This window comes from Oncorhynchus mykiss, chromosome 15 (genome assembly GCF_013265735.2).
Source record: "Oncorhynchus mykiss isolate Arlee chromosome 15, USDA_OmykA_1.1, whole genome shotgun sequence".
Lineage (NCBI taxonomy): Eukaryota > Metazoa > Chordata > Actinopteri > Salmoniformes > Salmonidae > Oncorhynchus > Oncorhynchus mykiss.
The window spans coordinates 54,215,080-54,228,570 of NC_048579.1; the positions used below are offsets into that span (position 1 = coordinate 54,215,080).

The 13,491-nt window shown below is 45.2% G+C and overlaps 1 protein-coding gene across 1 annotated transcript in view; it reads left to right on the forward strand.

Annotated features, from left to right (window-relative positions):
- The window catches only part of LOC110490323 (transmembrane O-mannosyltransferase targeting cadherins 1), a 110,829-nt gene that overhangs the window by 69,542 nt on the left and 27,796 nt on the right, over window positions 1-13,491 (forward strand). The window contains exon 9 of the mRNA XM_036944636.1: window positions 8,999-9,166. Coding sequence (XP_036800531.1) covers window positions 8,999-9,166 — 168 coding nt within the window. The remainder of the gene's footprint in view (window positions 1-8,998; window positions 9,167-13,491) is intronic.

Below are 13,491 nucleotides of genomic sequence, written 5' to 3' on the forward strand. Positions count from 1 at the left end.
ATCCAAATTTTTCTTTGGTTTAGAGAAAAAGAATGGACAAAGAAAAATTATTCATTGTCTCAAATCAGCTGTTGGACAAGAGCTCACTAGCCCTAGTGAAATTAGAAAGAGGGCAGTAGAGTTCTATGCTGAGCTCTACAAGTGTGAGTACAAAGAGGACAAAACAGTGACACAGCAGTTCTTTGATGGGCTCTCAAAGGTGCCTGCAGAAGCTCAGGTTGAGCTTGAGCAACCATTGTCTTTGCAGGATTTATACACTGCATTAAATGGCATGGAAAATGGAAGGGCACCAGGCATTGATGGGCTTCCCGTTTACTTTTTTAAGTCTTTTTGGGCTATGTTGGGAGAGGATTGGTTAGAAGTAGCTAATGATAGTTTAACCGGAGGGTTACTACCAATAAGCTGCAGAAGGGCTGTCCTCACCCTACTGCCTAAAAAGGGTGACCTGAGGGAGGTGAAGAACTGGAGGCCGGTGGCTTTATTGTGTACTGATTATAAAATATTGTCAAAGGCTTTGTCCAACAGGCTGAGGGAGGTGATGGGGCAAATCATACATACGGATCAGTCCTACTGTGTTCCTGGCAGGCAGATAGGGGATAACATTTCTCTGATTCGTGATTTTTTGGACGTCTCTAAGGCTATTGGGTTGGATGCTGGTCTAATTTCAATTGATCAGGAAAAGGCATTTGACCGAGTTGAACATCAATATTTATGGCACACGTTTGAGGCGTTTGGGTTCAGCTCTGGTTTTATTGCCATGATAAAGGTGATATATGGTGACATTGAAAGTGTATTGAAAGTTAACGGTGGTTTGAGTGCTCCTTTTAAAGTGTGTAGCGGTATTAGGCAGGGATGTTCTATGTCTGGGATGTTATATGCTATTGCTATAGAGCCACTACTAAATAGCATTAGAAGTCGCATTGCAGGGGTGTGCCTTTCAGAGGATATTCCTCCTATTCGTCTTTCAGCCTATGCTGATGATGTAGTTGTGCTAGTGAAAAATCAAGCAGAGGTGGATAGTTTGAGTCTAATGGTTGATCGTTTTAGGGGAATATCCTCTGCAAAGGTAAATTGGGAAAAGAGTTGTGCTTTACAGATTGGAGAATGGTCTGGAGGGATCATGGCTTTGCCAGGGGGGCTAGAATGGTGTAAGGGAGGTTTTAAGTATCTTGGAGTGTACCTAGGAGATGAGGGGACTATGGAAAAAAATTGGAGTGGGGTGGTTGAAATGGTGGAAGGGAGGATGAGGAGATGGCGTTGGTTACTATCTCGTATGTCATATAGGGGGCGCACTATTATAGTTAACAATGTGATTGCCTCTGCACTGTGGCATCGGTTGTCAGTTTTAGAACCACCATCTGGCCTTCTGGCTAAGATACAGGCAATTATTGTGGATTTCTTTTGGGATAAATATCACTGGGTTCCACAAAGTGTTTTGTATTTGTCAAAAGAGGAGGGGGGACAAGGTCTTGTACATCTTGCTAGTAGGGCTGCTGCTTTTCGGTTTCAGTTTATTCAAAGGTTGCTTTATGGACCGGAAAATGTGGTGTGGAGAGGGGTGACAGGTCTTATATTACAGCGGGTTGGAGGATTAGGTTTAAAGAAGGCTTTATTTCTGGTTGATAGTAGCCAGATTTCTAGGGAAGGAGTACCTCCGTTTTACAGAGGCCTTCTCAGAGTGTGGAGCGTAATGAAGGTGTCCAGAAGAACTTCAGCGGAGTCAGTGCATTGGCTGTTGGAGGAACCTCTGGTGTATGGGGCAAGACTGGATTGTACAACTGCAGCTGTTCCACATTTCTCCAAGATTCTGGTGAAGGGGAAAATCATCACCTTAAGACAGTTAATGGCCATGGCTGGGCCCGCCTTAATGGATGGAAGACGAGTGGCAGAACATTTGGGGATGAGGTCGGAAAGGATTGTCGGACAAATGCTGGGGAGCTGTAGGAAGGCTCTGTCAGCGGAAGAATGGGGTATGCTTAGTAGCCACAAGAAGAAGGTGCAAGATGAAGACGTCTCATTTCCAAAACTAGGGATTACACCAAATATCCCAGAGTCAGAAAGAAAGGCGTTATTGCTGGATTTGAGAGGGTTGGAGGAGGTGGGTTTGGATGAGGTGAATGGGAAGGAATTGTATAGGGGGTGTGTCAAGGTGTTGAATAAAGATAAATTGAAAAATAGAAAAGATACTCCATGGAGGGTAAAATTGGGCATTGATGACAAGGTAAAGCCAGCATGGAGAGCACTGTACAAGCCACCGTTACAAAAGGGTACTGGTGATATGCAATGGAGGGTTTTGCATGGCATCATTGCAGTTAATGCTTTTGTATCTGTTATTAACTCAGATGTTAGAGATGGATGTCCTTTTTGTAATATAAGAGAAACCATTTTTCACTGTTTTATGGAGTGTGAGAGGATAAAACCTCTATTGGAAATGCTGGAATCTTTGTTTAAAGCAGTAGGGGAGTTTTTCAATAACACTGTTTTTATTTTGGGGTTTCAATATAGTAAACAACAGAAAAGAAAATGTCAAATGTTACATTTTATTTTGGGACAAGCTAAGATGTCAATTTTTCTGAGTAGGAAACATAAGATAGAAACGGGATATGGGCAGGATGTTAGATGTGTTTTTAAAGGTTTAGTGAAAGCAAGAATAAAAGTAGATTTTGAGTTCTTTTCAGCTGTAAAAGATCTCCTATTATTTGAGGAGAAGTGGGCCTACGAAAGAGCGCTTTGTTTTGTAGAGGAGGGGAAATTATTTTTTGCTGCTGAAATAAGTTGAATGTATATGTTATGTATTTATTTTTGTTTAGGAATTACATTTGTTGTTTCATTTCTGAAAAGGCAGTGTGTCATTATTTATGTTAACACTTGAGTAAAAAAATAAAGGTTTTATAAAAACTCAAACTCTTTCTCTCTCTGTCTCTCAGGCTCTCTGTCTCTCTCTCTCTTTCTTTCTTTATCTCTGTCTCTCTCTGTCTTTCCCTCTCCCTGTCTCTCTCTCTCTGTCTCTCTTTCTCTCTTTCTCTCTCTCTCTCTCGCTCTCTCTCTCTTTCTTTATCTCTCTGTCTCTCTCTGTCTTTCCCTCTCTCTGTCTCTCTCTCTCTTTCTTTCTTTATCTCTCTGTCTCTCTCTGTCTTTCCCTCTCCCTGTCTCTCTCTCTCTGTCTGTCTCTTTCTCTCTCTCTCTCTCTCTCTGTCGCTCTCTCCGTCTCTCTCTCTTTCTTTCTTTTTCTCTCTGTCGCTCTGTCTTTCCCTCTCTCTCTCTCTCTCTGTCTCTCTGTCTCTGTCTCTCTCTCTCTCTCTCTCTATCTCTCTCTCTGTCTCTATTTTTCTCCCTGTCTCTCTGTCTTTCCCTCTCTCTGTCTCTGTCTCTGTGTCTGTCTCTCTCTCTCTCTCTCTCTCTCTCTCTCTCTGTCTCTCTCTCTCTCTCTCTCTCTCTCTCTCTCTCTCTCTCTCTCTCTCTCTCTCTGTCTCTCTCCCTCTCTGTCTCTGTCTGTCTCTCTCTCTCTCTCTTTCTCTGTCTGTCTGTCTCTCTCTCTCTCTCTTTCTCTGTGTGTCTCTCTCTCTGTCTCTCTGTCTCTCTGTCTCTCTCTGTCTCTCTCTCTCTTTCTTTCTTTCTCTCTCTCTCTCTCGCTCTCTCTCTCTCTCTCTCTCTCTCTCTTTCTTTCTGTATCGCTCTCTCTTTCTGTCTGTCTGTCTGTCTGTCTGTCTGTCTGTCTGTCTGTCTGTCTGTCTGTCTGTCTGTCTGTCTGTCTGTCTGTCTGTCTGTCTGTCTCTTAATTCAACTTAACTTCTTGCGCCGAGCAATCCCGTATCCGGGAGCGTAATCATAGCCTCAAGCTCATTAGCATAACGCAACATTAACTATTCATGAAAATCGCAAATGAAATGAAATAAATATATTGGCTCACAAGCTTAGCCTTTTGTTAACAACACTGTCATCTCAGATTTTCAAAATATGCTTTTCAACCATAGCTACACAAGCATTTGTGTAAGAGTATTGATAGCTAGCATAGCATTAAGCCTATCATTCAGCAGGCAACATTTTCACAAAAACAAGATAAGCATTCAAATAAAATCATTTACCTTTGAAGAACTTCGGATGTTTTCAATCAGGAGACTCTCAGTTAGATAGCAAATGTTCAGTTTTTACAAAAAGATTATTTGTGTAGAAGAAATCGCTCCGTTTTGTTCATCACGTTTGGCTAAGAAAAAACCCTGAAAATTCAGTCATTACAACGCCAAACTTTTTTCCAAATTAACTCCATAATATCGACAGGAACATGGAAAACGTTATTTAGAATCAATCCTCAAGGTGTTTTTCACATATCTATTCGATGATAAGTCATTCGTGGCAGTTGGGTTTCTCCTCTGATACAAATGGAAAAATGCACGCAGCTGGAGATTACGCAATAATTGCAACGGAGGACACCAAGCGAGCACCTGGTAAATGTAGTCTCTTATGGTCAATCTTCCAATGATATGCCTACAAATATGTCACAATGCTGCAGACACCTTGGGGAAACGACAGAAAGTGTAGGCTCATTCCTTGCGCATTCACAGCCATATAAGGAGACATTGGAACACAGCCCTTCAAAATCTGGGGCATTTCATGTTTGAAATGTCATCTTGGTTTCGCCTGTAGCATCAGTTCTGTAGCACTCACAGATAATATCTTTGCAGTTTTGGAAACGTCAGAGCGTTTTCTTTCCAAAGCTGTCAATTATATGCATAGTCGAGCATCTTTTCGTGACAAAATATCTTGTTTAAAATGGGAACGTTTTTTTATCCAAAAATTAAAAGAGCGCCCCCTATATCGAAGAAGTTAAGGGGCTTTATTGGCATGGGAAACATGTGTTAACATTGCCAAAGCAAGTGAGGTAGATAATATACAAAAGTGAAATAAACAATTAAAATGAACAGTAAACATTACACATACCGAAGTTTCAAAACAATAAAGACATTACAAATGTCATATTAGAGTGTTGTAACCATGTACAAATGGTTAAAGTACGATTTTTTTGTGGATCTGTGTAATCTGAAGGAAATATGTCTCTCTAATATGGTCATACATTGGGCAGGAGGTTAGGAAGTGCAGCTCAGTTTCCACCTCATTTTGTGGGCAGTGAGCACATAGCGGCCTACGGCGGCCTTTCTCAATAGCTCACTGAGTCTGTACATATCCTAAGCTTTCCTTAAGTTTGTGTCAGTCACAGTGGTCAGGTATTCTGCCACTGTGTACTCTCTGTTTAAGGCCAAATAGCATTCTAGTTTGCTCTGTTTTTTTGTTAATTCTTTCCAATGTGTCAAGTAATTATCTTTTTGTTTTCTCATGATTTGGTTGGGTCTAATTGTGCTGTTGTCCTGTGGGGTGTGTTTGTGTTTGTGAACAGAGCCCTTGGACCAACTTGCTTAGGGGACTCTTATCCAGGTTCATCTCTCTGTAGGTGATGGCTTTGTTATGGAAGGTTTGGGATTCGCTTCCTTTTAGGTGGTTGTAGAATTTAACGGCTCTTTTCTGGATTTTGATAATTAGTGGGTATCGGCCTAATTCTGCTCTGTATGCATTATTTGGTGTTCTACGTTGTACACGGAGGATCTTTTTTTTTGCAGAATTCTGCATGCAGAGTCTCAATTTGGTGTTTGTCCCATTTTGTGAAGTCTTGGTTGGTGAGCGGACCCCAGACCTCACAACCATAAAGGGCAATGGGCTCTATGACTGATTCAAGTATTTTTAGCCAGATCCTAATTGGTATCTTGAAATGTATGTTCCTTTTGATGGCATAGAATGCCCTTCTTGCCTTGTCTCTCAGATCGTTCACAGCTTTGTGGAAGTTACCTGTGGTGCTGATGTTTAGGCCAAGGTATGTATGTTTTTTGTGTGCTCTAGGGCAACAGTGTCTAGATGGAATTTGTAGTTGTGGTCCTGGCGACTGGACCTTTTTTGGAACACCATTATTTTGGTCTTACTGAGATTTACTGTCAGGGCCCAGGTCTGACAGAATCTGTGCAGAAGATCTAGGTGCTGCTGTAGGCCCTCCTTGGTTGGTGACAGAAGCACCAGATCATCAGCAAACAGTAGACATTTGACTTCGGATTCTAGTAGGGTGAGGCCGGGTGCTGCAGACTTTTCTAGTGACCGCGCTAATTCGTTGATATATATGTTGAAGAGGGTGGGGCTTAAGCTGCATCCCTGTCTCACCCCACGACCCTGTGTGAAGAAATGTGTGTGTTTTTTGCCAATTTTAACCGCACACTTGTTATTTGTGTACATGGATTTTATAATGTCGTATGTTTTACCCCCAACACCACTTTCCATCAATTTGTATAGCCGACCCTCATGCCAAATTGAGTCGAAGGCTTTTTTGAAATCAACAAGGCATGATTAGACTTTGCCTTTGTTTTGGTTTGTTTGTTTGTCAATTAGGGTGTGTAGGGTGAAAACATGGTCTGTTGTACGGTAATTTGGTAAAAAGCCAATTTGACATTTGCTCAGTACATTGTTTTCATTGAGGAAATGTACAAGTCTGCTGTTAATGATAATGCAGAGGATTTTCCCAAGGTTACTGTTGACGCATATTCCACGATAGTTATTGGGGTCAAATTTGTCTCCACTTTTGTGGATTGGGGTGATCAGTCCTTGGTTCCAAATATTCGGGAAGATGCCAGAGCTAAGGATGATGTTAAAGAGTTTTAGTATAGCCAATTGGAATTTGTTGTCTGTATATTTGATCATTTAATTAAGGATACCATCAACACCACAGGCCTTTTTGGGTTGGAGGATTTTTATTTTGTCCTGTAACTCATTCAAGGTAATTAGAGAATCCAGTGTGTTCTGGTAGTCTTTAATAGTTGATTCTAAGATTTGTATTTGATCATGTATATGTTTTTGCTCTTTATTCTTTGTTATAGAGCCAAAAAGATTGAAGAAGTGGTTTACCCATACATCTCCATTTTGGATAGATAATTCTTCGTGTTGTTGTTTGTTTAGTGTTTTCCAATTTTCCCAGAAGTGGTTAGAGTCTATGGATTCTTCAATTGCATTGAGCTGATTTCTGACATGCTGTTCCTTCTTTTTCCGTAGTGTATTTCTGTATTGTTTTAGTGATTCACCATAGTGAAGGCGTAGACTTTCCGGGTCTCTATGTTTTTGGTTGGACAGGTTTCTCAATTTCTTTCTTAGATTTTTGCATTCTTCATCAAACCATTTGTCATTGTTGTTCATTTTCTTCGGTTTTCTATTTGAGATTTTTAGACTTGATAGGGAAGCTGAGAGGTCAAATATACTGTTAAGATTTTCTACTGCCAAGTTTACACTTTCACTTTTGCAGTGGAAAGTTTTCCCCAGGAAATTGTCTAAATGGGATTGAATTTGTTGTTGCCTAATTGTTTTTTGGTAGGTTTCCAAACTGCATTCCTTCCATCTATAGCATTTCTTAATGTTACTCAGTTCCTTTGGCTTTGATGCCTCATGATTGAGTATTGCTCTGTTCAAGTAGACTGATTTTGCTGTGGTCTGATAGGGGTTGTCAGTGGGCTGACTGTCTCTGTCTGTCTGTCTGTCTGTCTGTCTGTCTGTCTGTTTTCTCTGTCTCTGTCTGACACACACACACTCAGGAGGATACTGGAAATCAGCAGACAGCCTTTAAATAGCTGGCCGCTAGCTCTCTCCCATTTAGTCTCCCTCGGTTTCAATCACTCTCTCCTCCTCTCTGTCTGTCTAGCATCATATCATTCTATCACATCTGTATTTTTAACACCGTATTTTCTGCCTCCTCTCTTTTTTCAACCTGTTCTCACGTTCTGTCTCTCTCTCTTAAGCTGATTTTCTCCGTTGTTATTTTCTCAGAATATCTCCTGGTGTTATTTACTTTCCTACCTTCTGTCTGGGTTTGTAGGGGAACTGCAATGATGTGGAAGGAATGAGAGAGCTCTGTTTGCCCTGTGCTAATACACACACACACACACACACCTACACATATACACACACACACACAAATACACAGGGGTGTGAGACAGCATTGGGGTGGGAGATGGGGTTTGTTCAGTCTTAGGTGTGTGTGTTTGGGGAGGTAGGGGATTGTAAGGAAGCAGCCATGTTATATTTCCTGTGGAAAAACAGGTTACTGTGGGACTGGAGAGAGGGGATTCTTGGCTAGACTTCTAGGACTTCTTGAACTCTGGATAACTGAAAAGCACGTCATTTTCTTGGGTGTGTTTGTGTGTCCGCTGGCCGGCTATTCTCTCTCTGTGTGTGTGTGTGTGTGTGTGTGTGTGTGTGTGTGTGTGTGTGTGTGTGTGTGTGTGTGTGTGTGTGTGTGTGTGTGTGTGTGTGTGTGTGTGTGTGTGTGTGTGTGTGTGTGTGTGTGGACGTGCTGTTAAAGCCATCAGACTCCTCCAACTAAGGGAGTGGCTCATCACTATGTTTACCTCAAACTGTCAGGACAGTCATCTGTCTTCCGTCTCCACGGCGACCAGGGACGTCTTAACCATAAACAGGAAGTGTATCAGCGGCCAATGAGAACTTCCTGTTCTAGCGAGGGGCTACTACGTGTCGTTTTCTTCTTGAATCCCGTCCAGGGAAAACACTAGAGAAGCACATTGGTCTCAGAGTAGTGAATGTCTTGGAGAGTCTTGGTGAGCAGAACGTCTTATTCATGTATGTATTTACTCTGCAGCACTGGACTGGAGATGATTGAGTGGGAGATAATTGAAAGATATCTCTCTTTCTCCCCCCCCCACCACATTCCGGCTCCCCTCCTCTCCCTCCTCTTTCTTCTCTCCTTCCCTGTACGACATCTCTCCCTTCCCCCTCTTTACTTCTACCAACTCCCCTCCCTTTCCCTGCCTCCCCTCCTCACTCATACCTTTCTCTACCTACTCTCCGTCCCCCCACTCCTCTCTCCCTCATCTTCACCCCCTTCTTCTCTCTGACCTTTCATCCCCATCTTTCTCCCCTCTCCCTCTCTCTCCCCTTTACCCCCTCCCTCCTCCCCCAGTATGGGTTACTGTATCCTGGTGGCCCATGGCCTGGGCAGGTTGTGTTCTGTGGTGGGTCGCTGGGGCACCACGGCCCTGACCGTCTCCACGCTGCTGCTCCTCCTGCTCTTCTCCTGGAAGACCGTTCAGCAGAACGACATCTGGCTGTCCCGGGAGGCCCTCTTCAGGTCAGTGGTACGGGGTGAGTGGTGGGTGGGATGGGGTGTGTATGTGTGTGCGTGTCAGACCCTGGATTAATGGAATGTCTTGAGTTATTCATCACCAGTAGCACATTAGGGAGGCTCGCTCTTTCCACACACATTTTCTCTTCCTCTCTCCTACTATTTACCCTTCCTCTCTCCTTCCTTCCACACTCTCATTTCCATGTTGTTTTACAAGCCAGATTAATGGGTGTGAATATAAAGCTGTTTATTAGAACATGGCAAAGTCAGATTGCATGCTAATCTCTCTCTCTCTCACACACACACACACACACACACACACACACACACACACACACACACACACACACACACACACACACACACACACACACACACACACACACACACACACACACACACAGGTGCATGCAAGCACACCCCTGACCCCATCCACAGTATATGTCCTCAGCAGACGCTATCTCTCTCCCAGACTCGGCCGCATGCTGTTTATCGATCAGTTTATCTGTCCATTCCTCTTTCTGTCTGCCTCGCTAACAGATAAGGACAGGTTGCTAAGACACCTCATTTCATCCCCCCATCCATCCCTCCCTACCTACCTCCATCTCTCCCTACTTCCATCCATTCCTCCCTCCCTCCCTACCTCCATCCCTCCATCCATCCCCCCTACCTCCATCCATCTCTCCCTACCTACATCCATCTCTCCTTCCCTCCCTCCATCCATCCATCCCTCTTCCATCCATCCCTCCCTACCTCCATCCATCCCTCCCTACCCCATCCCTCACTCCCTACCCCAACCCTCTCTCCCAACCCCCATCCCTCACTCCCTACCCCCATCCGTCACTCCCTACCCCATCCCTCACTCCCTACCCCGTCCCTCACTCCCTACCCCATCCCTGCCTACCTCCATCCCTCTCTACCTCTATCCCTCCCTACCTCCCTCCCTACCCCCATCCCTCCCTCCATACCTCCATCCCTCTCTACCTCAAACCCTCCCTACCCCCATCTCTCCCTACCCCCATCCCTCCCTCCCTACCTCCAACCCTCTCTACCTCAATCCCTCCCTACCTCCATCCCTCCCTACCCCATCCCTTCCTCCCTACCTCCATCCCTCTCTACCTCTATCCCTCCCTACCTCCCTGCCTACCTCCATCCCTCCCTACCCCATCCCTCACTCCCTACCCCCCATCCTTCACTCCCTACCCCATCCCTCACTCCCTACCCCATCCCTCACTCCCTACCCCATCCCTGCCTACCTCCATCCCTCACTCCCTACATCCATTCCTCTCTACCTCCATCCCTCCCTACCCCATCCCTCACTCCTTACCCCATCCCTGCCTACCTCCATCCCTCACTCCCTACCCCCATCCCTCACTCCTTACCCCATCCCTGCCTACCCCCATCCTTCCTCCATCCATCCATCCCTCTCTACCTCCATCCCTCCCTACCCCATCTCTCACTCCCTACCCAATCCCTGCCTAACTCATCCCTGCCTACCTCCATCCCTCCCCCCCTCCCTACCTCCCTCCCTACCTCCATCCCTCCCTCCCTACCTCCATCCCTTCCTACCTACCTCCATCCCTCCATCCATCCCTCCCTACCTCATCCATCCCTTCCTACCTCATTCCTCACTCTCTACCCCATCCCTCACTCCCTACCCCATCCCTCACTCCCTACCTCAATCCCTCCCTTCCTCCCTCCCTCCCTAACCCCATCCCTCACTCCCTACCTCCATCCCTCCATCCATCCATCCCTCTCTACCTCCATCTATCCCTCTCTACCTCCATCCATCCCTCTCTACCTCCATCTATCCCTCTCTACCTCAATCTATCCCTCTCTACCTCCATCTATGCCTCTACCTCCATCTATCCCTCTCTACCTCCATCTATCCCTCTCTACCTCCATATATCCCTCTCTACCTCAATCTATCCCTCTCTATCTCCATCTATCCTTTCCTACCTCCATCCCTACCTCCCTCCCTCCCTCCATCCCTCCCTACCTCCATCCCTCCCTCCCTACCTCCATCCCTCCCTCCCTACCTACATCCCTCCCTCCCTACCTCCCTCCCTCCCTCCCTCCATCCCTCCCTACCTCCATCCCTCCCTACCTCCCTACCTCCATCTCTAACTCCCTACCTCCATCCCTCCCTACCCCCTCCCTACCTCCCTCTCTCACTCCCTCCCTCCCTCCCTCCCTCCATCCCTCCCTACCTCCATCCCTCCCTACCTCCATCCATCCCTACCTCCATCCCTTCCTCCCTAACTCCATCCCTCCCTACCTCCATCCATCCCTCCCTACCTCCATCCCTCCCTACCTCCATCCCTCCCTACCTCCACCCCTCCCTACCTACCTCCATCCCTCCCTACCTCCATCACTCCCTACCTCCACCCCTCCCTACCTCCATCCCTCCCTACCTCCACCCCTCCCTCCCTACCTCCATCCCTCCCTACCTCCATCCCTCCCTACCTCCATCCATCTCTCCCTACCTCCATCCCTCCCTACCTCCATCTCTCATTCTGGAATCTGTTTCCGGCTGGCGCTAAAGAGTCACACGTTAGTTTGCAATTTCGTAATGTGAAAACTGGTGCACTGGTATTTTCTAGCCCTAATGCCAGTTTAGGCAATTTACTTGTCTAACATCAGCTAGCTTGCGCTGCCGTGGGAGGGGTGGCAATATTTGAGGTGTGTCCTTAAAAACAGCTCAGCCTATCCAGCCATGACATAGTGCCTTTTGCGCCGGTGAATCTCGTAGTTAGAAACTATTGGTTTCCGTCCAAAACCAAGCATAGCCTACCCTCCACTTAATCAAGGCTGGTTTAGCAGCATCTCACACACATTCTCATCCTGACCATTTGCCAAATAGCCAATGAATAAAGGGGTTTAAAATGGTCTACTGAGAGTGCTTTGAAATATTTGAGACGTTTTAGCCCTCATGCTTTTTATTATTCATAATTCACATATCTGCATAATTCATTTAACTTGTTCGAGTAGGCTATTCATCTCCATTTTCAAAGAGCGACCCTCGTCCGATTACCAAAGAAACACTCCATTTTCAAAGAGCGACCCTCGTCCGATTACCAAAGAAACACTCCATTTTCAAAGAGCGACCCTCGTCCGATTACCAAAGAAACACCCCTTCAAGCTATTCAGTCCTCCTATAATGCCATATCAACAGCAGATTGTTATGCTCGTATAGACGAGCAAATGCTATGCGTAAAGACATTTAGGCCTATGTGTGCAAACAGTATCATGGAACGAGAGAAGCGGTTTTACGATATCATGCTTCTGATGTAGAAATGTTGTTCTTTTAAAAAACAGATAGCTTTTTTTTCGGTTCATATGATTAAAGACCAAGCCCTCCATAGGCTACCCTTAACTTAGGCCTAGGCTACTAACGAAGGCCGGTTCAATGGCAATGCATTGTCTTGTTTATCCTTGCCTCGCCAAGTAGCCTATCCATAGAAGGTTGTCTATTATACTTCACATCCTAAAACATACACACACATGCTTACCTGCGTATTTCATTTCACTTGTTCAGGTGTCCATCCCCACCTCCAAACAGGGCCTCTCATCCGGTTACCAGAGACGCGCTTCTCCAAAACATATTTCAATGATTCAGTCCTATAATGCAGTATCAACGGTAGGCCTAGGCTATATTTTGCTTCTTGAGAACGTGCCCCACACACATACAATTTACAGGAGCCTAGTGTTGTTTTATTTTAGGAGGAGTGCGACGAGGGAAGGCGTGTAGGCTCGTTGAAGCCAGTTACAACAATGTTGACTTTCAACACAACAAACATATTGGATGATTTTTTTTACTGATGCTATCATGCGTTACTGTAGCCTATGCTTTTAATTAAACTGTAGTATCAATCCACAATGGACCAGGACAAGCAAATGCAGTGCCCCCAGTCAAATTACAGTTGATGACAATGTAAAGACCATCAATAACCTATAGAACTTGAGACATACGCATGCAGTAAAGGGCGACTACACTTCCTGATTTGGCCTTGTTTTGAGGATTTACTCATTAAGAAACGCTAGCGTCCGGGACTGAAGCCAAAACGGGTGTTGTCTTGGGGGTGTGGTTTGATGTAGGCGTGCTGTGTTCGCATATCCTGGCAGGTACTGTTGTTTGTCCCTCCTGAGTCACCGTAGCAACAACATAGCCACTTCCTCAAAATAGTAACTTCCTTAAACTAGTCAGAACTAATCTAAGGTAAATGAAGAAATCTGTCATTAATTTAGACGTTGTTGCCGAAGAGGTCTTAGTCACATCATTTTACATGTAGCTACGGTTTGTGGTGCTTTATTTCACAAGTAAAAAAGCA